Source organism: Phyllobates terribilis, unplaced genomic scaffold (assembly GCF_046119375.1).
Source record: "Phyllobates terribilis strain yellow unplaced genomic scaffold, ASM4611937v1 Scaffold_8__6_contigs__length_399053987, whole genome shotgun sequence".
NCBI lineage: Eukaryota > Metazoa > Chordata > Amphibia > Anura > Dendrobatidae > Phyllobates > Phyllobates terribilis.
This window is the reverse complement of record NW_027362768.1, coordinates 245,671,816-245,694,624: the sequence shown is the minus strand read 5'-3', so window position 1 is coordinate 245,694,624 and position 22,809 is coordinate 245,671,816. Positions and strand designations below refer to the sequence as shown.

Here is a 22,809-nt window from a genome sequence, read left to right as displayed (position 1 = left end):
TGCCCCAATTTCCGCGCTCACCCGTAAGGGCACTAATCCCAGAGAGTGGCCGCCCGAAGCAGAGGAGGCCTTTCTTTCCTTAAAACAGGCCTTCTCTTCCGCCCCGGTGCTGCATCGCCCGGACGGCAACAAGCAGTTCTTCCTGGAAGTTGACGCCTCCTCCTCTGGAGCCGGAGCGGTACTTACCCAAAAATCGTCTTCCGGGAGAATGGTAACTTGTGGCTTCTTCTCCAAACTCTTCTCCTCTTCTGAGCGCAACTATTCCATAGGAGACCGAGAGTTATTGGCCATCAAGCTGGCATTGGAGGAGTGGCGTTACCTACTCGAGGGGGCTCTTCACCCGGTAATAATTTACACTGACCACAAGAACTTGGCTTACCTCCAGCATGCCCAGAGACTTAACCCGCGCCAAGCCCGGTGGTCCTTGTTTTTTGCTCGCTTTGATTTTGTTCTTCATTTTCGCCCGGCTGACAAACATCAAAGCAGACGCCTTGTCCCGATCCTTTCTGGTGTCCGATCTCGAGGAAGAACCTAAACATATCATCGATCCCGCCAGAGTAATGCAGGTGGCTCCCGTGAGTCTAAATCGTCTCCCTCCCGGTAAGACGTTCGTTTCAGTACCTGATCGGGAGAAGATCCTACACTGGGGCCATTCGTCTAAACTAGCTGGCCACGCCGGTCAGAAAAAGACCCTCCAGCTTATTACCCGGCACTACTGGTGGCCTACCCTGCACAAGGACGTAATAGACTTTGTTTCTGCCTGTGTGTCCTGCGCCCGCAACAAAGTCCCGAGACACCTGCCAGCCGGTCGCCTCCTTCCGCTTCCTGTGCCTGCTGCCCCCTGGCAGCATATTGCTATGGACTTCATAACTGATCTCCCCGTCTCTGCCGGTTGTACGGTCATTTGGGTTGTCGCTGACCGCTTTTCCAAGATGGCTCACTTTATTCCCCTGTCAGGCCTCCCGTCTGCACCAGAGCTGGCTAAAGACTTTATCCGCCACATCTTCCGTCTTCATGGCCTGCCCCTCCACGTCGTGTCGGATCGTGGGGTACAGTTCACCTCACGCTTCTGGAGAGCCACTTGTAAATTGCTAGACGTCACCCTGGACTTCTCCTCCGCTTACCACCCACAGTCTAATGGTCAACTGGAGCGGATCAATCAGATCTTGACCAGTTACCTCCGGCACTTCGTTAATGCCCACCATTCTGACTGGGTGGATCTCCAGCCATGGGCCGAATTCTCTTACAACAATCACGAGAGCGAATCTTCCTCCAAATCCCCGTTTTTTGTAGCCTTCGGTCAGCATCCTCGGATCCCATTTCCTGTCTCCACCTCGGTGGATAATCCGGCTGCGGAATCTCTTGTTAACAAATTTTCCTCCATGTGGGAGAGTACCCGGTCCGCACTCCTTCAGTCGTCCGAGCGTATGAAAAGACATGCTGACAAAAAACGTCTGGATCCTCCTCAATTCTGTCCAGGGGATAAGGTCTGGCTCTCGTCCAAGTATGTCCGGCTCAAGATTCCTTCCTATAAGTTAGGGCCTCGGTTCATCGGTCCTCTGGAGGTCATCAGTCAGATCAACCCGGTGGCCTATAAATTGAAACTCCCGGCCAACTTGCGGATCCATAACTCCTTCCATGTATCTCTCCTCAAACCCGTGGTACTTAACTCTTTTTCCAAGTCTACAGGTACGCCTCCTGCTCCGGTTTCCGCTGAAAACGAGTTTGAGGTAGAGAATATTCTGGCCACAAAAAGGGTAAGAGGAAAGACCTTTTTTCTAGTAGATTGGAAGGGGTTTGGTCCTGAAGAGAGAACGTGGGAGCCCCGGGAGAACATCCATGCCCCTCTCATCCTTGCTAAATTTCTGTCTGGCCTAAAAAGGGGGGGCCTAAAGGGGGGGGTACTGTAGCGTCGGCGTCCCTGCCCTCTGCTAGGCAGGGACGCTGTTTCCCTCACCTCTCCGCTCCGAGCCCGGCGTCCTCCTCCCGCTCTGCTGGCAGCGCGCGCTCCTTCCCGGCCACGGTGCTTAGGGCGCGCGCGCGCTCCCTCCCTCTTAAAGGGGCCGCGCGCGCCGTCCTAAGGAGTCCCCGGCCAATGGCCGGAGGACTTCACCATATATAAGGCACCTCCTCCAAAATGGAGGTGCCCGAGCAATGTTGTTGCACTGTTCACTACTCTGCTTCAGCCCTCAGGTCCCGTTTCCAGTTACCTGCCAGTTTCCTGCCAGATTGCTGTCTGATTCCTGCCTGTTATCCGCTTACCTGCTTGCTAGCCTGAGGTCCGACGGTCTGCCTTCCGACACCTGTCAGTCTGTCTATGGACCAGCTTGCCCGCTCACCTGGGAGCGCCCACCTGCTACCTGCCTGCTAGCCTACCAGGAGGTTCCGCCGTCACGTGCTGTGACCACCTGCCAGTCCAGAGACTCTTGCCCGCTCACCTGGGAGCGCTCATCTGCTACCTGCCTGTTAGCCTACCTGGAGGCTCCGCCGTCACATGCTGTGACCACCTGCTTATCCAGAGACTCTCGCCTGCACACCTGGGAGCACACATCTGCCATCTGCCTGCTAGCCTACCTGGAGGCTCAGCCGTCACAGGTCGTACCTACCCTTTACCCAGAGACTGTCCCGGTCACCCTTTACCCAGAGACTGTCCCGGTCACTTGCCGTGACCTCCTGCTCGTTCACCCAGAGACGGTCCCGGTCACTTGCCGTGACCTCCTGCCCGTTCACCCAGAGACTGCCCCGGTCACTTGCTGTGACCTCCTGCCCGTTTACCCAGAGACTGTCCCGGTCACCTGCTGTGACTACCTGCCTGTCTTCCCTGGTCGCCACCCGCTTCCTTACAAGGACCGCCCCCTTGTATAAGTTGCTCAGAGGTTCCGCCTCCCAGACCCGTTACACATGGTACGAGTGCCGTGCGATTTTTTTTTTTATCGCACCCATTGACTTGCATTGGTGAGTCTTGTCCCATATACGCGGCCACTCACAGCATGCTGCAATTTTTTTTTCTCAGTCCGATCTAAGCAGAGAATAAAAAATCGGATTGCACTCGGACCAATGTTAACCCCTTTCTGACATACAGGTGCATCTCACTAAATTAGAATATCATCAAAAACTTCATTTATTTCAGTTCTTCAACACAAAAAGTGAAACTCATATATTATATAGAGTGATTACAAACAGTGATCTATTTCAAGTGTTTATTTCTGTAAATGTTGATGATTATGGCTTACAGCCAATGAAAACACAAAAATCATTATCTCAGTAAATTAGAATAATTAAAAAACACCTGCAAAGGCTTTCTAAGTGTTTAAAAAGGCCCCTTAGTCTGTTTCAGTAGGCTCCACAATCGTGGGGAAGACTGCTGACTTGACAGATGTCCAGAAGGCAGTTATTGAAACACTCCACAAGGTCCCAGAGTTCCAATTTTCATTTGGAAATCAAGGTCCCAGAGTCTGTAGGAAGAGTGGAGAGGCACACAATCCAAGCTGCTTGAGGTCCAGTGTGAAGTTTCCACAATCAGTGATGGTTTGGGGAGCCATGTCATCTGCTGGTGTAGGTCCACTGTGTTTTATTAAGACCAAAGTCAGCGCAGCCGTCTACCAGGAATTTTTAGAGCACTTCATGCTTCCCTCTGCCGACAAGCTTTTTGGAGATGGAAATTTCATTCTCCAGCAGGACTTGGCACCTGTCCACACTGCCAAAAGTACCAATACCTCGTTTAAAAGCAACAGTATCACTGTGGTTGATGGGCCAGCAAACTCGTCTGACCTTAACCCCATAGAGAATCTATGGGGTATTGTCAAGAGGAAGATGATACACCAGACCCAACAATGCTGCTATCTAAGCAACCTGGGCTTCCATAACACCTCAGCAGTGCCACAGGCTGATCGCCTCCATGCCACGCCACACTGATGTAGCAACTAATACAAAAGGAGCCCCAACCAAGTATTGAGTACATTTACTGAACATACATTTCAGTAGGACAACATTTCGGATGTTAAAAACATTTTTCAACCTGTTATAAAATATTCTAATTTACTGAGATAATGACTTTTGTGTTTTCCTTGGCTGTAAGCCATAATCATCAACGTTAACAAAAATAAACACTTGAAATAGATCACTCTGTTTGTAATGACTCTCTATATAATATATGAATCTAACTTTTTGTATTGAAGAACTGAAATAAATTAACTTTTTGATGATATTCTAATTTAGTGAGATGCACCTGTATGTGGTAATAGTAAGTCCTTGTGTTCTGGGCCTATTGGGCCAGGGAAGTACTATTACGAATATAGCGATCGCATACAAGCGGTGCGATAGCCGCTGAGTGTCAGCTGATACCCGTTACTATGTGCAAGGAGCGGTCCCGCACTGCTCCCTGCATATTAACCATTCCGGGAGCAAGGAGAGGCAAGAAGTTACTTTGATCAGGCGCAGTGCAAGATCAAAGTAACTTCTCCCTGTGCAGCGCTGACAGACTGTATAGCACAGGGACGCTGCTACATTCCTATGCTATACAGCCAATCAGACTGCAAAAAGTGAATGTCCTATAGCGGGACAAAGTGTAAATGGTCAAAATGTATCAAAGTGAATTTTTTAAAAAAATATATATATATTAAAAAAAATAATAATAATCCCAAAAAAATAAAAATGTACTGTACCTATAAATAAATATTATGGAAAAAAACAAAACAATAAAAGTACACATATGTGGTATCGCCATGTCCGGAACGACCTGACCTATAAAACTGTACCACTAGTTAACCCCTTTATTGAACACGGTAAAAAAAAAAAAAACACGAAGCAAAAAACTATGCTTTATCATCATACCACCAAACAAAAAATGCAATAAAACGCGATCAAAAAGACAAATGCAAATAAAAATGGTAAAGCTGAAAACGTCATTTTGTTCCGCAAAAAAACAAGCCGCCATACAGCTCCATCAGCTGGAACATAAAAAAGTTTTATAGCTCTCAGAATAAAGCGATATAAAAAAAATATTTTTTCTATAAAATATTTTTTATTGCGTAAAAGCACCAAAACATAAAAAAAATATATAAATGTGGTACCGCTGAATAAAGCTGCCTTATCAATTTCACCACATGTGGGGCGTAATTAAAAAAAAAAAAAAAAAAAAAAACGATTCCGGAATTGTTGGTTTTTGTTTATTCTGCCTCCCTAAAATCAGAATAGAAAGCGATCAAAAAATGTCACGTGCCCGAAAATGGTACCAATAAAAACATCAACTCGTCCCGCAAAAAACAAGCCGAAATATGGAAAAATTATAGCTTTCAAAATATGGCGATGCAAAAACTAGTCTTTGCAAAAAAAAGCATCTTTTAGTGTGTGACAGCTGTCAGTCATAAAAAACTATATGAACCTGGTATCGCTGTAATCGCGCTGACCCAAAGAATAAAGTCGTCTAATCACTTATATCGCACGAGGAACGGCGTAAAAAATCAACTCTAGGTTTAGGGTTGTGCTAGGGTTAGGGGTGGGCTAGGGTTGTGGATCGGATTGGGATTTTTTCAAAAGTAAAGAAATAAAAATGACGACGATATGGCGACTAGTGTTGAGCACAAGTGCTACTTCAGTTTGCATTGGGTGCTCGGGTATGCACCTAGTATCGTGGGTGCTCGAGTGACATGCTCTAGTCTCTGCCCTATATGTTTTGCAGCTGTTATACAGCCAAAAAAAACTTGCGGGGATTGCATGCCATGCATGCCTGTTTTTTTTGGGTGTCTAGCAACTATGGACTCGAGCACCCGCGATATTTGGTGCATACCAGAGTACCCGATGCAAACTCAAGTAGAGAGCACTTGCGCTCAAGACTAATGACAACTTATTCAATATGCTGACCTAATGTTATCAAATTCTGTGTCGTACTTCTGGGTTCAAAATGACCCCTTGATAAAATCCTTGAGGGGTTTAATTTTCAAAATAGTGTCACTTGTGGGGGGATTCCAGTGTTTAGGCACATCAGGGGCTCCCCAAACGCAACATGGCATCCGCTAATTATTCAAACAAATTTTACATTCAAAAAGTCAAATGGCGCTCCTTCCCTTCCGAGCCCTGCCGTGCGCCCAAACCGTGGTTTTCCCCCTCATATGGGGCATCGGCGTGCACAAGAGGAATTGCACAACAAATTTTGCGGTCCATTTTATCCTGATACCCTTGCGAAAATAAAAAAATTGGGGTCTAAAGTAACATTTTTGTGAAAAAGAAATAAATGAACATTTTTTTTCTTCCACATTCCAAAAATTCCGTGAAGCACCTGAAGGGTTAATAAACTTCTTGTATGTGGTTTTGAGCACCTTGAGGGGTGCAGTTTTTAGAATGGTGTCACTTTTGGCCATTTTCTGTCATAAAGGCCCCTCAGTCACTTCAAATGTGATGTGGTCCCTAAAAAATTTTTTTGAAAATTTTGTTGGAAAAAAAAAAAAAAAAAAAAAATCGCTGGTCAACTTTTAACCCTTATAACTTAAAAAAAAAAAAAAATTTGGGCTCCAAAATTGTACTGATTTATGCTGCGTATATCGGACAAGACTCGCCAATGCAAGTCAATGGGTGCGAAAAAAAATACGCGCAGCACGCGGTCCATCCGTTTTTGTTGCGTAAAAAACGCACTCAAGTATTCAAATCCCGCGAAATTGATCAGGACAACCCAGGAAGCTCATTAATTCACACAAGTGATGTCATATATAGGAAGTCTCCACACAGTCATGCCTCCACGGAAGCCGAGACAAAAAATGAATGTGAGCAGCCTTATTTCCTTAGTGCAGCAGGGGCCCCAGTTATGGGACATTGGACATGTTGGCTACGAGGATGTGGGCCAGCGAAATGCAGCTTGGTGCTACATAAGTGGGATTCTGTACCCTAACTTCTATAAGATGTCTAAAAAAAGATCAGGAAGGCATAAGTGTGTTTTTTTTGCTTTTACTTTCTAACGTACTTGTCTGAATCATTAAAAGTCCTAAATATGTTGTGTTTTTCCAGTGCTTACAGTGCAGAAACGCTGCCGAGATCAATTTAGGCGAGAGAGACAGATGTGCTCCCAGAGTGATCCAAGAAGCGGGAATATTTCTATTTTGAAAAGATGCAATTTTTGTCACCCGTAATTGATCTGAGACCGTAAGTTTAGAATAGTATGCTATTTGTAATGTAAGTAAATAGTCATCTACAATATAACCGGGGATGTGTGCCTCTGTCTGAAGCCTCGATAGACTGCGCATGCGCGACGCGCAGTCTGGCTCCAGACAATCATGCATCCAGCCGTTACAGGTAAGAGAAGTGTGTATGGCACCGGAGATCGCGGTATGCGTAGGCACTGAACGCATACCGCGATCTCCGGCACCATACTTACATACTTACCTGACCAGGAGGAGCGTTGCAGCAGCGCCTCTCTTCGCTGGAGACCGGGGCAGGAGTGAGGCGTCAGATCAGCGCATGCGCATAGCGCTATCCGGCGCTATTTTACTGAAGACACATTTACAGTGTGTCTTCAGCAAAATGGCGCCGGACAGCGCAGTACTCCGGCGCCGCACTCCTCCCCCAGCCTCCGGCAGAACAGGACGCAGCAGCGCTGGAGCACAGAGAAGAAAGGTGAATATAACTGTTTATTTTTTTGTATGTGTGTACAGTGTGAAAGGGATGAGGAGGCCACACATACCAGGATTGGGAGGTGAGGGGGTCACACATACAAGGATTGGGGGGTGAGGGGGCCACACATACAAGGATGAGGGGTACCACACATAGCAGGATTGGTGGGTGAGGGGACCATGCATTCCAGGATTGCAGGGTGAGGGGACCATGCATACCAGGATTGGGGGGTGAGGAGTACCACACATACCAGGATTGGGGAGTGAGGGGTACCACGCATACCAGGATTGGTGGGTGAGGGGTACCACGCATACCAGGATTGGTGGGTGAGGGGTACCACGCATACCAGGATTGGGGGATGAGGGGTACCACGCATACCAGGATTATTGGGGTGAGGGGACCATGCATACAAGGATTGGGGGGTGAGGGGACCATGCATACAAGGATTGGGGGGTGAGAGGTACCACGCATACCAGGATTGGTGGGTGAGGGGAGCCATGCATACCAGGATTGGGGGTGAGGGGACCATGCATACAAGGATTGGGGGGTGAGGGGTACCACACATACCAGGATTGAGGGGTACCACACATACCAGGATTAGGGGGGTGAGGGGACCATGCATACCAGGATGAGGGGTACCACACATACCATTATTGGGAGGAGAGGGGCCCAAGCATACCAGGTTTGGGGGGTGAGGGGACCATGCATATAAGGATTGGGGGGTGAGGGGACCATGCATACCAGGATTGGGGGGTGAGGGGTACCACACATACCAGGATTGGTGGGTGAGGGGGCCATGCATACAAGGATGGGGGGTGAAGGGTACCACGCATACCAGGATTGGTGGGTGAGGGGACTTTGCATACAAGGATTGGGGGGTACCACGCATACCAGGATTGGGGGTGAGGGGTACCACACATACCAGGATTGGGGGGTGAGGGGTACCACACATACCAGGATTGGGAGGTGAGGGGACCATGCATACCAGGATTGGGGGGTGATGGGTACCACACATAGCAGGATTGGGGGGTGAGGGAACCATGCATACCAGGATGAGGGGTACCACACATACCATTATTGGGGGGTGAGGGGCCCATGCATACCAGGATTGGGGGGTGAGGGGACCATGCATTACAGGATTGGGGGGTGAGGGGACCATGCATACCAGGATTGGTGACGAGGGGTGCCATGCATACCAGGATTGGGGACGAGGGGTGCCATGCATACCAGGATAGGGATGAGGAGTGCCATGCATACCAGGATAGGGATGAGGAGTGCCATGCATACCAGGATAGGGATGAGGAGTGCCATGCATACCAGGATTCGGATGAGGGGCCAGCAATACCAGGATGGGGATGAGGGGTGCCATGCATACCAGGATGTGGGTGAGGGGCCCATGCATACCAGGATGAGGGATACCATACATACCAGGATAGAGATGAGGGATGGGGTACCATGCATACCAGGATAGGGATGAGGGGTGCCATGCATACCAGGATAGGATGGTGGAGACAGGATGGGGGGGAGCACAAATACCAGGAGGGGGGCAGCACATACCAGCATGAGAGACCATATACCAATAAAAATGCTCGCCACCCGGGCGTAGAACGGGTTCAATAGCTAGTGTTATATATCCTTCATTGTTATTTGTTTGCTTTTCCATACAGATCCAAAAAGGAAAAACCTTCGGCTTCAGAGTTTGGTGTTCCAGGTGGCCTTTCCAACCAGACTGTGTCAAGTGGACCGGAGGCTTAGGAGCAGTCCCTTAAAACAAGCAGCACCAGTGTCTTCTCAGGACAGCTCCCCCAAGCCACCCATGAGCCGTCCTGATGTCAACTGGCGAAGGAGGGGGCCACAAGATCCCAAAAACCACCAGCCACGAGGAGGTTGTGATTGAGGATGGTAAGGAGGGGTTCTGTAGGAGTCTGCCCAATATTTGGAAAAGGTTTCTTTCCATTTGAGGCTGAGGACCAGGATGGCTATACAAATCTTGATTTCTGCTGCCACCTCCCCAAACATGCCAATGGTTCTATTTGATTTGCTGGAAAGGTGGCAGCTTTCTAATGCAAATCAAATACAATCCTCTGAGCCTCTTGCCCCTGGATGCCAGATCCTACATGCCCAGCCTCGGTACACCCACCTTCCTCATTCGGATAAGCAACACCCTCCTCCAAGGCCCCACACATGTTTCGTTCCCCTACAGCCTCTTCCAAGCCTGGCATCATTTTTGGTTCCCCTTCATCCTCCTCCATCAGCTGGTTCCTGCTCTCCTCCGCCACAACCTCTTCCAACCGCTGGTTCCTGCTCTCCTCTGCCACCACCTCCTCCGTCTGCTGGTTCCTGCTCTCCTCCGCCTCCTCCAACCTCTAGTTCCTGCTCTCCTCCGCCATAACTTGTATGAGGTTATGTTGCATTATTTTTTCAAAACCCAAAATCCAATGCCAATTCAACATCTCCTTTTCCAAATAATCCATCTTATGAATCTCCTGTGGGAAATGTAACCAAGCAATTTTGGGTCAGTACCGGAAAACCTTACCCGTCCACTCCAGAACCATCACTGCTCCCACCCTCAACTCCCCCGCCGTCTGGACCCCCCTATGTGTCAACTCCCATATGTGCCCCCCTCACCCTTCCCAACCCCTAGTCCAGGTACCCATTTTTATAAGCCCCCCAAATATCAAAATTTATAGGCTTTATATTGTCCTGTTAGTTTTTTTTTGTTTTTAACACCTGTTGCATTTGTTTAATCTGTTTTTTGAAAAACAATGACAAACATTTTTCGTTTTATAAAATGTTATTGTTTAAAAATTATGTTGTATTTGTATTTATTAAAAGCATTTTTTTCAGGCCTACAAATAAAGGCTTTGTTTTAAATTAAATAAAAAAAAATAAAAAAAATAAAAAATGGCGTGGGGTCCCCCGTAATATTATAGTCTAGCAGAGGTTAAGCAGACAACTGGGGCAGATGTTTGAAGCCTGGGAAGGGGGTAATACCCATGGACCTTCCCAGGCTACTAATATCAGCCCCCAGCTGAATTCTTAGCCTTTACTGGCTATTTAAATGGGGGACCTCAAAAAACAAAATGGCGTTAGGCCCCCCCCTATTTTAACAGCTAGCAAAGGCTATGCAGACAGCTGGGGGCTGATATTAATAGCCTAGGAAGGGGCAATGAATATTGGCCCCCTCTGAGGCTAGAAACAGGAGCCCTCAGCCGCTCCAGAAATGGCGCATAAATAGGATGGGCCAATTCTGGCACTTAGCCTCGCTGTGCCCACTGCCCTGCAGCGGTGGCAGTGGGGTTATAGGGTTGGGGTTGATGTCAGCTAGTAATGCCAGCTGACATCAAGCCCAGGTTACTAATGGAGAGGCGTCTATACTAACCCTATAGTGTTAGGATAATGTAAAATAAAAACACCCATGCCCAAAATAAAATATTTTATTTGAAATAAAACAGACAACCTTTATTGTTCTAAATTAAACCATACTTACCGTCACGCCCATTCCAGCTGAAGCCAATGTCCCCTGTAATAAAAGTAAAATAAAAAAGCAACCTCATCCTTACCTTTCCGACGTGAGGAACATCCATATGTCCCGCGATGGCTCCAGCACTGCTACATCTAGATTGCAGGCTGGATCGTAGCTGGATGCCACCATCCAACCAGCCATCCTATAGAGACACTGAGGAGAGCATGCGTGCGCTCCTCAGTGACTCGCTGTGACGGCATAGAGATGAGCTTAGTTCATGTAACATGAACTCCGTTCACCTCAATGACGTCACTGTGAGCATGGGAGAAACTGCCAAAGGAAACTGTGTAACTGTCCCTAGACTGTTCACCTATGTAAAAACCCATGTTAAAATCGCATTGCAAACAGATGTCACACGGATGTCATACGGATGCTAGGTGAGAAAATCGCATAGCAATCGCATGGCACTTGCCCGTTTTTTCGGCCCAGAATACGGAACCATTTTTTTCACACATATGGGTATGAGCCCTAATCCTTACACTATGCCATAGATGTATTTTCATATTAAGATTAATTTCTGCAATCTTGCTTAAAGGGGTTTTCCCATGAACGAAATTTGATTTTAATCAATAAGTTTTGAAATCATAATAAGTTCCACAATTAGATGTGTTTTATTTAAAGTGTTCCTGTGCTGAGATAGTCTTGTAATTGTTCCCGTGTAATGGCCGTGTGTGACCATGTACAGGAACATGGTCTGATCATACCACATCTCCTGGGCAGGGGAGAACAAAAGACAATACAGGCATTACAGCAGGGGATTACAAATGATTCTTTTGGTGAGGTAAAACATTTCCCTGTCTGTTTTTAAACAATGTTTTACTTCAAAGAAAGAATCCTCTGTGATCCCCTGCTGTAATGTCTGTATACTCTTTTGCTTCCTCCCCTGCCCAGGAGCTGTGGTATGATCAGACCATGTTCCTGCACAGTCAGACATAGCCATTTACTAATATGAACTTTTGTTTGTGGCAAAACCCCTTTAAGTGTTTGTATGCAGTCAAGACCTACATTGTTTATGAAAAACTCTTGCATGCTTTGGAATTCTAAAAGATATTTTAACTTACTGTGCATGGAAATCCACAATAACTGGTGATTCACTCCCAACAACTCGATCCTGAAAGTCATCTTTATTCTGGACATTGAACGTCACTCTACAAGTCTGTGATACATGGATTGTTCGAGCAGAGGTAAGGACAGGTTTTGCTGTAAATAGCAGACCACGTGTTTGCGTGCACACCGAACGGTAGCCAGGAAGGGGTTGTACTGGGCCAGTGAAACTTCTCCGAAATGAAGAAATAAACTGTCTTAACATCACCCTCTGTGCCATCTGGAAAGAGAAATACAAGAAATACATTTACAACAGAGTTTTGGGTTGTTGTTTTTTTAACTTTCCACAGTAGCAAGACAAACAGATGTAAGAGGAATGCAGGGCAGAAAAAAAAGGTAATGGGCAACTAAATCTAAATATACAAAGAAGTCCCCAAAATGTTTAAAAATTACATTATATAAGTAAATTTAGATCTCCTTGCATTTCCCTCGTTGTCACCGTTTAGGTCCTTCCAACATCTGCATGTCTCACAACTGTGTGATTTAGTATTTTGGGCAAGACATCAAAATATACGCAATGTGAAATCAGGTTTTGATCAGACATTGACATACCTGTGCACCTGAGAGGAGAGTAAGCCACTGCTAGACACCTATGACTGGTGTATCTACCGAAAGTGCAGAAAAAGACTGACCATTTGATTATAGACTGCCCAGTCCTACTCACCCCTAAATCATCTCTCACAGGAGACTCAGGAGGCAATACGTTAGATGGTCGGCCAATAGTCAATTTCAGCATTAGAATATATAGTAATTAATTTGTATGGGGGCCTGTACATGCCACTTACTATACAGAGAACGGAGCTCATCATAAAGGAGTTGTCCACTACTTTTAACCTGATGACTTATACTTGAAATAGGTTATCAATAGAAGAGCTGTGGGGTTCCCACAACCAGCACACCACCCATTAATCAGCTGTTATCACCTCTGGTAGCAGACGGATATACACATGAACACTATAGTTCTTAAGGCTATGTGCCCACGATGCAGAAATGCTCCGGATTTTTTCCTGAGCGTTTCTGCATCTCCCTGGCAGAAAAAACGCATGTGGATTGTACATGTGTTTTTCCTGCCAGGGACAAGTGGAAGTGAAGCGTTCTTCACATATATTTCCGCATGCGGGTTGACAAGCGCTTTCCAAGCGATTTTAGCATCACTTGGAAACTGCTTGTCAACTAGGTCACACTATATAAATCCATGCAAACGGCATGGATTTATATAGTGTGACCGAAAGAAAGGTAAAAAATAAATATCATACTTACCTTCTGATGGCCCCCGGAGTCTTTATTCGATGCATCTCGGCTTGCCGGCAGCTCGCGGTACACTCAAGGACCTGCCGACGTCAGTGTCGCGTGACCCGTCACATGACTAAATGACGTCAGCACAGGTCCTTGAGTCCACCGCGAGCTGCCGGCAAGCCAAGACAAGCACACCAGGGGCCATCAGAAAGTAAATATAATATTTATTTTTTATTTTATTCTTTTTTTTACAGGTTCTATGGTACCCGGGTCCGGAGGAGAGTCTCCTCTTCTCCAAACCCGGGTACCATCCGCACATTGATTGAGCCGCATGATACATCAGCATGTGCAGATGCAGTGATGCGGATGTCATGCGGTCCAATGCAAGTCAATGGCGGCGAAAACGCCGCGATTCCGCAAAATAATTGGTAGTGCTGCGGATTTTTCCACAATGATAATCCGCAGCGGAAATTTCCGCAGCATGTGCACAGCACATGCGGATTATCATTGGAGAACATGGCAGGCCTTCTACCAAGCGTTTAAGAGTTTCGGCAGCGGAATTGCCGCTGCGGAAACGCTTAAAAAACACAGTTTAGAGGCTGCTGCCGGATACTGCAGATCTCCTCTTATCTTCTTCAATAGAAGCGTATCTATAGTCCCTGCCAGTTGCCACTAAAGAGGGTGGTTTTCCACTCCATATACTGTTTAAATCCAGTTGCAGCCAAAGGTGATGAGAGGTCATCAATGTAAAAATAGTGGATATTCCCTTTAATAGTAGTCACACAGTGAACCCCTTTCTATAGTAGTTACACCAACCTCCAACCCCTAGTTCATGCAGTAGTAGCTGTACCCTTAAAAAAAAATCAGTACAACAGGATGTCCCCAACTCCCAAAAAATACCTCATCAGCACTCCTGTGGGATACTGACTATCAGACACTATAGAAAAGTGATATGTTGCACTTGTTAGACAACCCCTTAAAGTGGTGCTCACTTTTGAATCATAAGGTTATCAGTGTTGATGACGTCCCATTGACTGGTGTCTGTCAAGTCGCATGCACAACCGGAAGGTATTGTACAGCGGTCTTAATCATTACCATAGGATGTGTGCATCCGTCCTGGCAGGCAACAGTCAGCAGCACCACTTAACTCACAATGAGTCAAATGGAGCCTGAGCAAGCCTTTGCCAGTTCAGATCTGCAAGTTGGAACTTGGAACACACAAAAAAATAAAATAAAAATGTTTATTTTTTTTAAATAAGAAATGACTAAAATTTCAGGTTTCTTCCCCTCTGTTTAGTGAAAAAAGCCCATAACTGTCTAAACACTGTTTAATGGTGAATGCCATAAAAATACAGAAATAACAGTGCCAGAAAGGAGATTTAGTAGTCACCTTATCTCCCTAAAAAAATGAAATAAGCAATGGCTAAAGAATCGCATGTACCCCAAAATTATACCAATAAAAACTTCGGCTTGCCACATGAAAGAAGTCCTTATACAACTCCATCTATAGAAATAAAATCGGATCTGATTCTGATCAATGGACTCAGAAACCAGGTATAGGTTTGTTGTTTTGCTTTTTTATTTTTTAAAAAGGGGACCTAACAGCAGAATTGACTCCCATAATGTGTTGAGAGAGCTTTATCGTCATCGCTCCTACCTGCACTTCACTGCTATCTCACTCACAGCACCATAAGTGACAAGCCAGGGTGTGCAGGGAGAACAAGTCATCCCTCTTCTCCTCCTGCAATTCACTGGTATCTCACCCACAGCACCATAAGTGACAAGCCAGGGTGTGCAGGGAGAACAAGTCATCCCTCTCCTCCTACCTGCACTTCACTGGTATCTCACCCACAGCACCATAAGTGACAAGCCAGAGTGTGCAGGGAGAACAAGTCATCCCTCTCCTCCTACCTGCACTTCACTGGTATCTCACCCACAGCACCATAAGTGACAAGCCAGGGTGTGCAGGGAGAACAAGTCATCCCTCTCCTCCTACCTGCACTTCACTGGTATCTCACCCACAGCACCATAAGTGACAAGCCAGAGTGTGCAGGGAGAACAAGTCATCCCTCTCCTCCTACCTGCACTTCACTGGTATCTCACCCACAGCACCATAAGTGACAAGCCAGGGTGTGCAGGGAGAACAAGTCATCCCTCTTCTCCTCCTGCAATTCACTGGTATCTCACCCACAGCACCATAAGTGACAAGCAAGGGTGTGCAGGGAGAACAAGTCACCCCTCTTCTCCTCCTGCAATTCACTGGTATCTCACCCACAGCACCATAAGTGACAAGCCAGGGTGTGCAGGGAGAACAAGTCACCACTCTTCTCCTCCTGCAATTCACTGGTATCTCACCCACAGCACCATAAGTGACAAGCCAGGGTGTGCAGGGAGAACAAGTCATCCCTCTTCTCCTCCTGCAATTCACTGGTATCTCACCCACAGCACCATAAGTGACAAGCAAGGGTGTGCAGGGAGAACAAGTCACCCCTCTTCTCCTCCTGCAATTCACTGGTATCTCACCCACAGCACCATAAGTGACAAGCCAGGGTGTGCAGGGAGAACAAGTCATCCCTCTTCTCCTCCTGCAATTCACTGGTATCTCACCCACAGCACCATAAGTGACAAGCCAGGGTGTGCAGGGAGAACAAGTCATCCCTCTTCTCCTCCTGCAATTCACTGGTATCTCACCCACAGCACCATAAGTGACAAGCCAGGGTGTGCAGGGAGAACAAGTCATCCCTCTTCTCCTCCTGCAATTCACTGGTATCTCACCCACAGCACCATAAGTGACAAGCCAGGGTGTGCAGGGAGAACAAGTCATCCCTCTTCTCCTCCTGCAATTCACTGGTATCTCGCCCACAGCACCATAAGTGACAAGCCAGGGTGTGCAGGGAGAACAAGTCATCCCTCTCCTCCTACCTGCACTTCACTGGTATCTCACCCACAGCACCATAAGTGACAAGCCAGTGTGTGCAGGGAGAACAAGTCATCCCTCTTCTCCTCTTGCAATTCACTGGTATCTCACTCACAGCACCATAAGTGACAAGCCAGGGTGTGCAGGGAGAAAAAGTCACCCCTCTTCTCCTCCTGCAATTCACTGGTATCTCACCCACAGCACCATAAGTGACAAGCCAGGGTGTGCAGGGAGAACAAGTCATCCCTCTCCTCCTACCTGCACTTCACTGGTATCTCACCCACAGCACCATAAGTGACAAGCAAGGGTGTGCAGGGAGAACAAGTCATCCCTCTTCTCCTCCTGCAATTCACTGGTATCTCACCCACAGCACCATAAGTGACAAGCAAGGGTGTGCAGGGAGAACAAGTCATCCCTCTTCTCCTCCTGCAATTCACTGGTATCTCACCCACAGCACCATAAGTGACAAGCCAGGGTGTGCAGGGAGAACAAGTCACACCTCTTCTCCTCCTGCAATTCACTGCTATCTCACTCACAGCACCATAAGTGACAAGCCAGGGTGTGCAGGGAGAACAAGTCACCCCTCTTCTCCTCCTGCAATTCACTGCTATCTCACTCACAGCACCATAAGTGACAAGCCAGGGTGTGCAGGGAGAACAAGTCACCCCTCTTCTCCTCCTGTAATTCACTGGTATCTCGCCCACAGCACCATAAGTGACAAGCCAGGGTGTGCAGGGAGAACAAGTCATCCCTCTTCTCCTCCTGCAATTCACTGGTATCTCGCCCACAGCACCATAAGTGACAAGCCAGGGTGTGCAGGGAGAACAAGTCATCCCTCTTCTCCTCCTGCAATTCACTGGTATCTCACCCACAGCACCATAAGTGACAAGCCAGGGTGTGCAGGGAGAACAAGTCATCCCTCTTCTCCTCCTGCAATTCACTGGTATCTCACCCACAGCACCATAAGTGACAAGCCAGGGTGTGCAGGGAGAACAAGTCATCCCTCTCCTCCTACCTACACTTCACTGGTATCTCACCCACAGCACCATAAGTGACAAGCCAGGGTGTGCAGGGAGAACAAGTCATCCCTCTTCTCCTCCAGCAATTCACTGGTATCTCACCCACAGCACCATAAGTGACAAGCCAGGGTGTGCAGGGAGAACAAGTCATCCCTCTCCTCCTACCTGCACTTCACTGGTATCTCACCCACAGCACCATAAGTGACAAGCCAGGGTGTGCAGGGAGAACAAGTCATCCCTCTTCTCCTCCTGCAATTCACTGGTATCTCACCCACAGCACCATAAGTGACAAGCCAGGGTGTGCAGGGAGAACAAGTCATCCCTCTTCTCCTCCTGCAATTCACTGATATCTCACCCACAGCACCATAAGTGACAAGCCAGGGTGTGCAGGGAGAACAAGTCATCCCTCTCCTCCTACCTGCACTTCACTGGTATCTCACCCACAGCACCATAAGTGACAAGCCAGGGTGTGCAGGGAGAACAAGTCATCCCTCTTCTCCTCCTGCAATTCACTGGTATCTCACCCACAGCACCATAAGTGACAAGCCAGGGTGTGCAGGGAGAACAAGTCACACCTCTTCTCCTCCTGCAATTCACTGGTATCTCACCCACAGCACCATAAGTGACAAGCCAGGGTGTGCAGGGAGAACAAGTCACCCCTCTTCTCCTCCTGCAATTCACTGCTATCTCACTCACAGCACCATAAGTGACAAGCCAGGGTGTGCAGGGAGAACAAGTCATCCCTCTCCTCCTACCTGCACTTCACTGGTATCTCACCCACAGCACCATAAGTGACAAGCAAGGGTGTGCAGGGAGAACAAGTCATCCCTCTTCTCCTCCTGCAATTCACTGGTATCTCACCCACAGCACCATAAGTGACAAGCCAGGGTGTGCAGGGAGAACAAGTCATCCCTCTTCTCCTCCTGCAATTCACTGGTATCTCGCCCACAGCACCATAAGTGACAAGCCAGGGTGTGCAGGGAGAACAAGTCATCCCTCTCCTCCTACCTGCACTTCACTGGTATCTCACCCACAGCACCATAAGTGACAAGCCAGGGTGTGCAGGGAGAACAAGTCATCCCTCTTCTCCTCCAGCAATTCACTGGTATCTCACCCACAGCACCATAAGTGACAAGCCAGGGTGTGCAGGGAGAACAAGTCATCCCTCTCCTCCTACCTGCACTTCACTGGTATCTCACCCACAGCACCATAAGTGACAAGCCAGGGTGTGCAGGGAGAACAAGTCATCCCTCTTCTCCTCCTGCAATTCACTGGTATCTCACCCACAGCACCATAAGTGACAAGCCAGGGTGTGCAGGGAGAACAAGTCATCCCTCTTCTCCTCCTGCAATTCACTGATATCTCACCCACAGCACCATAAGTGACAAGCCAGGGTGTGCAGGGAGAACAAGTCATCCCTCTTCTCCTCCTGCAATTCACTGGTATCTCGCCCACAGCACCATAAGTGACAAGCCAGGGTGTGCAGGGAGAACAAGTCATCCCTCTCCTCCTACCTGCACTTCACTGGTATCTCACCCACAGCACCATAAGTGACAAGCCAGGGTGTGCAGGGAGAACAAGTCATCCCTCTTCTCCTCCTGCAATTCACTGGTATCTCACCCACAGCACCATAAGTGACAAGCCAGGGTGTGCAGGGAGAACAAGTCACACCTCTTCTCCTCCTGCAATTCACTGGTATCTCACCCACAGCACCATAAGTGACAAGCCAGGGTGTGCAGGGAGAACAAGTCACCCCTCTTCTCCTCCTGCAATTCACTGCTATCTCACTCACAGCACCATAAGTGACAAGCCAGGGTGTGCAGGGAGAACAAGTCACCCCTCTTCTCCTCCTGCAATTCACTGCTATCTCACTCACAGCACCATAAGTGACAAGCCAGGGTGTGCAGGGAGAACAAGTCATCCCTCTCCTCCTACCTGCACTTCACTAGTATCTCACCCACAGCACCATAAGTGACAAGCCAGGGTGTGCAGGGAGAACAAGTCATCCCTCTTCTCCTCCTGCAATTCACTGGTATCTCACCCACAGCACCATAAGTGACAAGCCAGGGTGTGCAGGGAGAACAAGTCATCCCTCTTCTCCTCCTCCTCCCTGCACTCGCTGGTTTGTCACTCATGGCGCTGTGGGCGAGATACCTGTGAAGTGCAGAGAGGAGTGACAGCGCTCCCAGGTTAGTCCAGGTACGGGCGTGCAGAGATTAAATCTGATTACAACCATTATCAGAAGGCTGATGCAACAACCATTATCAGAAGGCTGATGCAGTACTCCTAGCACATTATGGGTTTGTTCACGTACTGCGTTTTGCCACAGAAAAAAAAAAAAAACAGCATTTTACAGTCCTGGTAAAGTGAATGAGATTTCTGCACATTCTACCTATAGCTTCCTTGCAAGTTAGAAATAAAGTGTTTATTCAAATCTGCAACACATCAATTCTTTCAGCGTTTTTCACCATTTAAGGGTATGTGCACATGATGTCTCACCGCCGGCGGCTTCCACACAATATGCTAATTAGAGTAGGCTTTTGTTTTTCCTCTACCTGTGGACTTTCCTCATAGAGGTTAGGTCTATGGGGAAAGCCTGTATGCGGACCCGCAAGAGAAATTGACATGCTGCGGTCTGGAAAGACGCGATGCATGTCAGTTTCCACGGGTGATCCACAGACGCATAGTGGGTGTGGGGTTTCTACAAATCCCATCCACTATGCTGTAACATCTGGCGGCTGCGGATTGGATGCAGCACAAGTGCACCGTGTCCAATCCAAGGCTGTGGAGTCGGTGTCCATTTTGGTGGAGTTAGTATAAAATGGATTGACTCCAACTCCTAAAATATATAATAAATTGGGTACAGTAATTCAATGCAGTTTGTGGGGAATATTTTTTCATAAGAATTTGTGAAAGTTATGAAATGTCCTATAAATGTCTGTCCTATTCCTGATCTAAGGGTCTAGACCTTTAGCGGAGATGAATCTGTGCTACAGTCAATTTATCACTTAAACATAAGCCATGTATGAGGGAGTCTGAGTCGGTGTCATGGAAATTGAGGAGTCGGAGATTTGGTTTACCGACTCCACAGCCCTGGTCCAATCCGCAGCAAATACTGATGGTGTGCACATACCCTAAATGAAAGGGATAAATGCAAGGAAAGATATCTGCAAAAAGAAATAAAACCGTACATATATATATAGTGTTTTTCCTGCCAACAGAAATATCTGTGTGCACCTAGCCTGTGGGGGAAGCCTGTGGTCTGGCTCCCTGTAACCGGTGTCACGGAACGGCCAAGGGGAAAGAGAATACATCAAGGCTTATAAAGCCTGTACTGAACAAGCACCGCGGAGACCCCGAAGAGGGCTCTTAGGCTGTGTGCCCACGATGCGTTTTTTAAGTGCTTCCGCAGCGGCAAAAACGCTGCAGAAATGCTTAAAAAACGCTTGGTAGAAGACCTGCCATGTTCCCCAATGATAATCCGCATGTGCTGTGCACATGCTGCGGAAATTTCCACTGCAGATTATCATTGCGGAAAAAGACGCAGCACTAACAATTTTTTTTTCCGGAAGCGCTGCGTTTTTGCCGCCTTTGACTTGCATTGGAATGCATGGATTCCGCATCACTGCATCTGTACATGTGGAATCCATGCGCTTCAATGTGCGGATGGTACCCGGGTCTGGAGAGGAGGAGACTCTCCTCCGGACCCGGGTACCATAGAACCTATAAAAAAAAGAATAAAATAAAAAATAAATATTATATTTACCTTCTGATGGCCCCCGCTGCGCAGATCGCGGTGGACTGAAGGACCTGCGTTGACGTCATAGTCATGTGACGGCAGGTCCTTCAGTGTACCGCGAGCTGCCAGCAAGCCAGGACGGAGTGAAGCAAGACTCTGGGGGCCATCGGAAGGTAACTATAGATTTATTTTTACCATTCTTTCTGTCACACTATATAAATCCATGCCATTTGCATGGATTTATATAGTGTGACCAAGTTGTCAAGCACTTTCCAAGTGATGCTAAAATCGCTTGGATAGTGCTTGTCAACCCGCATGCGGAAATGCATGTGAAGAACGCTTCACATCCGCTTGTCCCTGGCAGGAAAACGCATGTACAATCCGCATGTACAATCCGCATGCGTTTTTTTCTGCCAGGGAGATGCAGAAACGCTCAGGAAAAAATCCGGAGCATTTCTGCATCGTGGGCACATAGCCTAAGGCTGCGTGCCCACTATGCGTTTTTTAAGCGTTTTTGCAACGGAATTTCCGCAGCGTAAATGCTTTAAAAACGCTTGGTAATCCATGCCCCATGGTCCCCAATGAAAATCTGCATGTTCTGTGCTCATGCAGCGGAATTTTCCGCAGCGGATTTTCCTTGCGGAAAAATCCGCAGCATGTCCATTATTTGTGCGTTTCTGAATGCGGATTTGATGTCCCAATGCATTTGAAAAACGCAAGTCAAATACGCATGTAAAAACGCTGCAAAAACGCATGTAAAATCCGCAAGCGTTTTTACTGCCGAGAACATGCAGAGACGCTGCAGAAATTTTCTGCTTCATTTCTGCATCGTGGGCACATAGCCTTATAGTGCATGCAGACACTGAACCAGGCTCGCCACCAATGGCTAATAGCTCGAGTGGCAGTGCCAGCTGAGGCGTCCTGACATGGGCACATTACTAGGGACCCTGCATACACTGAGCGGGAGACATGCCGGGCGCCACTGCGCAGCCCACAGCCTCTAGTCCTGCGCACAGCGCCGTGCTACCAGCGAGCACTGCGGAGCAAACACTCATTCCCACTCACCTTGAGAGCTGTCGCTTCCTAGTAGATAGGACCTTGATGACGTACAGTCACGTGACTCTAGATTCACGTGACGTCATTTTAGCGTGACTCTATAAAAGGTGTATTAACATGCGCCTTCCCGGCACATTTTAGCAGTGACGGCTGAGGACAAATAGAGCCCAGAGCGGGCGGTAATGGCGGCTGTAGCGATACTGTGTGAGAAGGAAGTTACCAGCCCGTCCACCATAGTATTTGTACACCTGTGGTTGGTAACTGTGTGAAGGTTGTACATTGGTGTAGCACAGTTTTTGTGCGGGACCAGGGCTGGACAGACCCCTCCTTGTGGGGCCCAGTACTTAATAACATTTTAAAAGGGGCTATCCAGAAGCAAACACTTTTTTTCATTAAACAGAACCATGGATAAGGGCAGTGTGCGTTACCTGGTGAGGTTTCTTACAGGTTGTCTTTCATGGAAGTTTTATTTTTTTGCAAAGTGTTGAACGTGGTTTGGAAAATAAAGTTATACTCACCCCCTCTGGTTTTATGTTCAGACACCTACCTGGCCTCTACCTCTAGGTCCTATTGAAGAGAATAGCAGCTGAGCTTTGGTACCTGACAGCCG

At 47.6% G+C, this 22,809-nt stretch overlaps 1 protein-coding gene across 2 annotated transcripts in view; it reads right to left on the bottom strand.

The window, feature by feature from the left end:
* Positions 1 to 22,353, bottom strand: part of TXN2 (thioredoxin 2) — a 77,459-nt gene extending 55,106 nt beyond the window's left edge. Inside the window, exons 1-2 of one of the 2 annotated variants that reach the window (XM_073644105.1) lie at positions 22,209 to 22,353; positions 12,190 to 12,452 (exon numbers count right to left, since the gene is read on the bottom strand). In XM_073644105.1, the coding sequence (XP_073500206.1) occupies positions 12,190 to 12,452 (263 nt within the window). In that variant the 5' untranslated portion in view covers positions 22,209 to 22,353. The remainder of the gene's footprint in view (positions 1 to 12,189; positions 12,453 to 22,208) is intronic. The other variant, XM_073644106.1, reaches the window with a different exon arrangement.
* Positions 22,354 to 22,809: the final 456 nt, after the last annotated feature.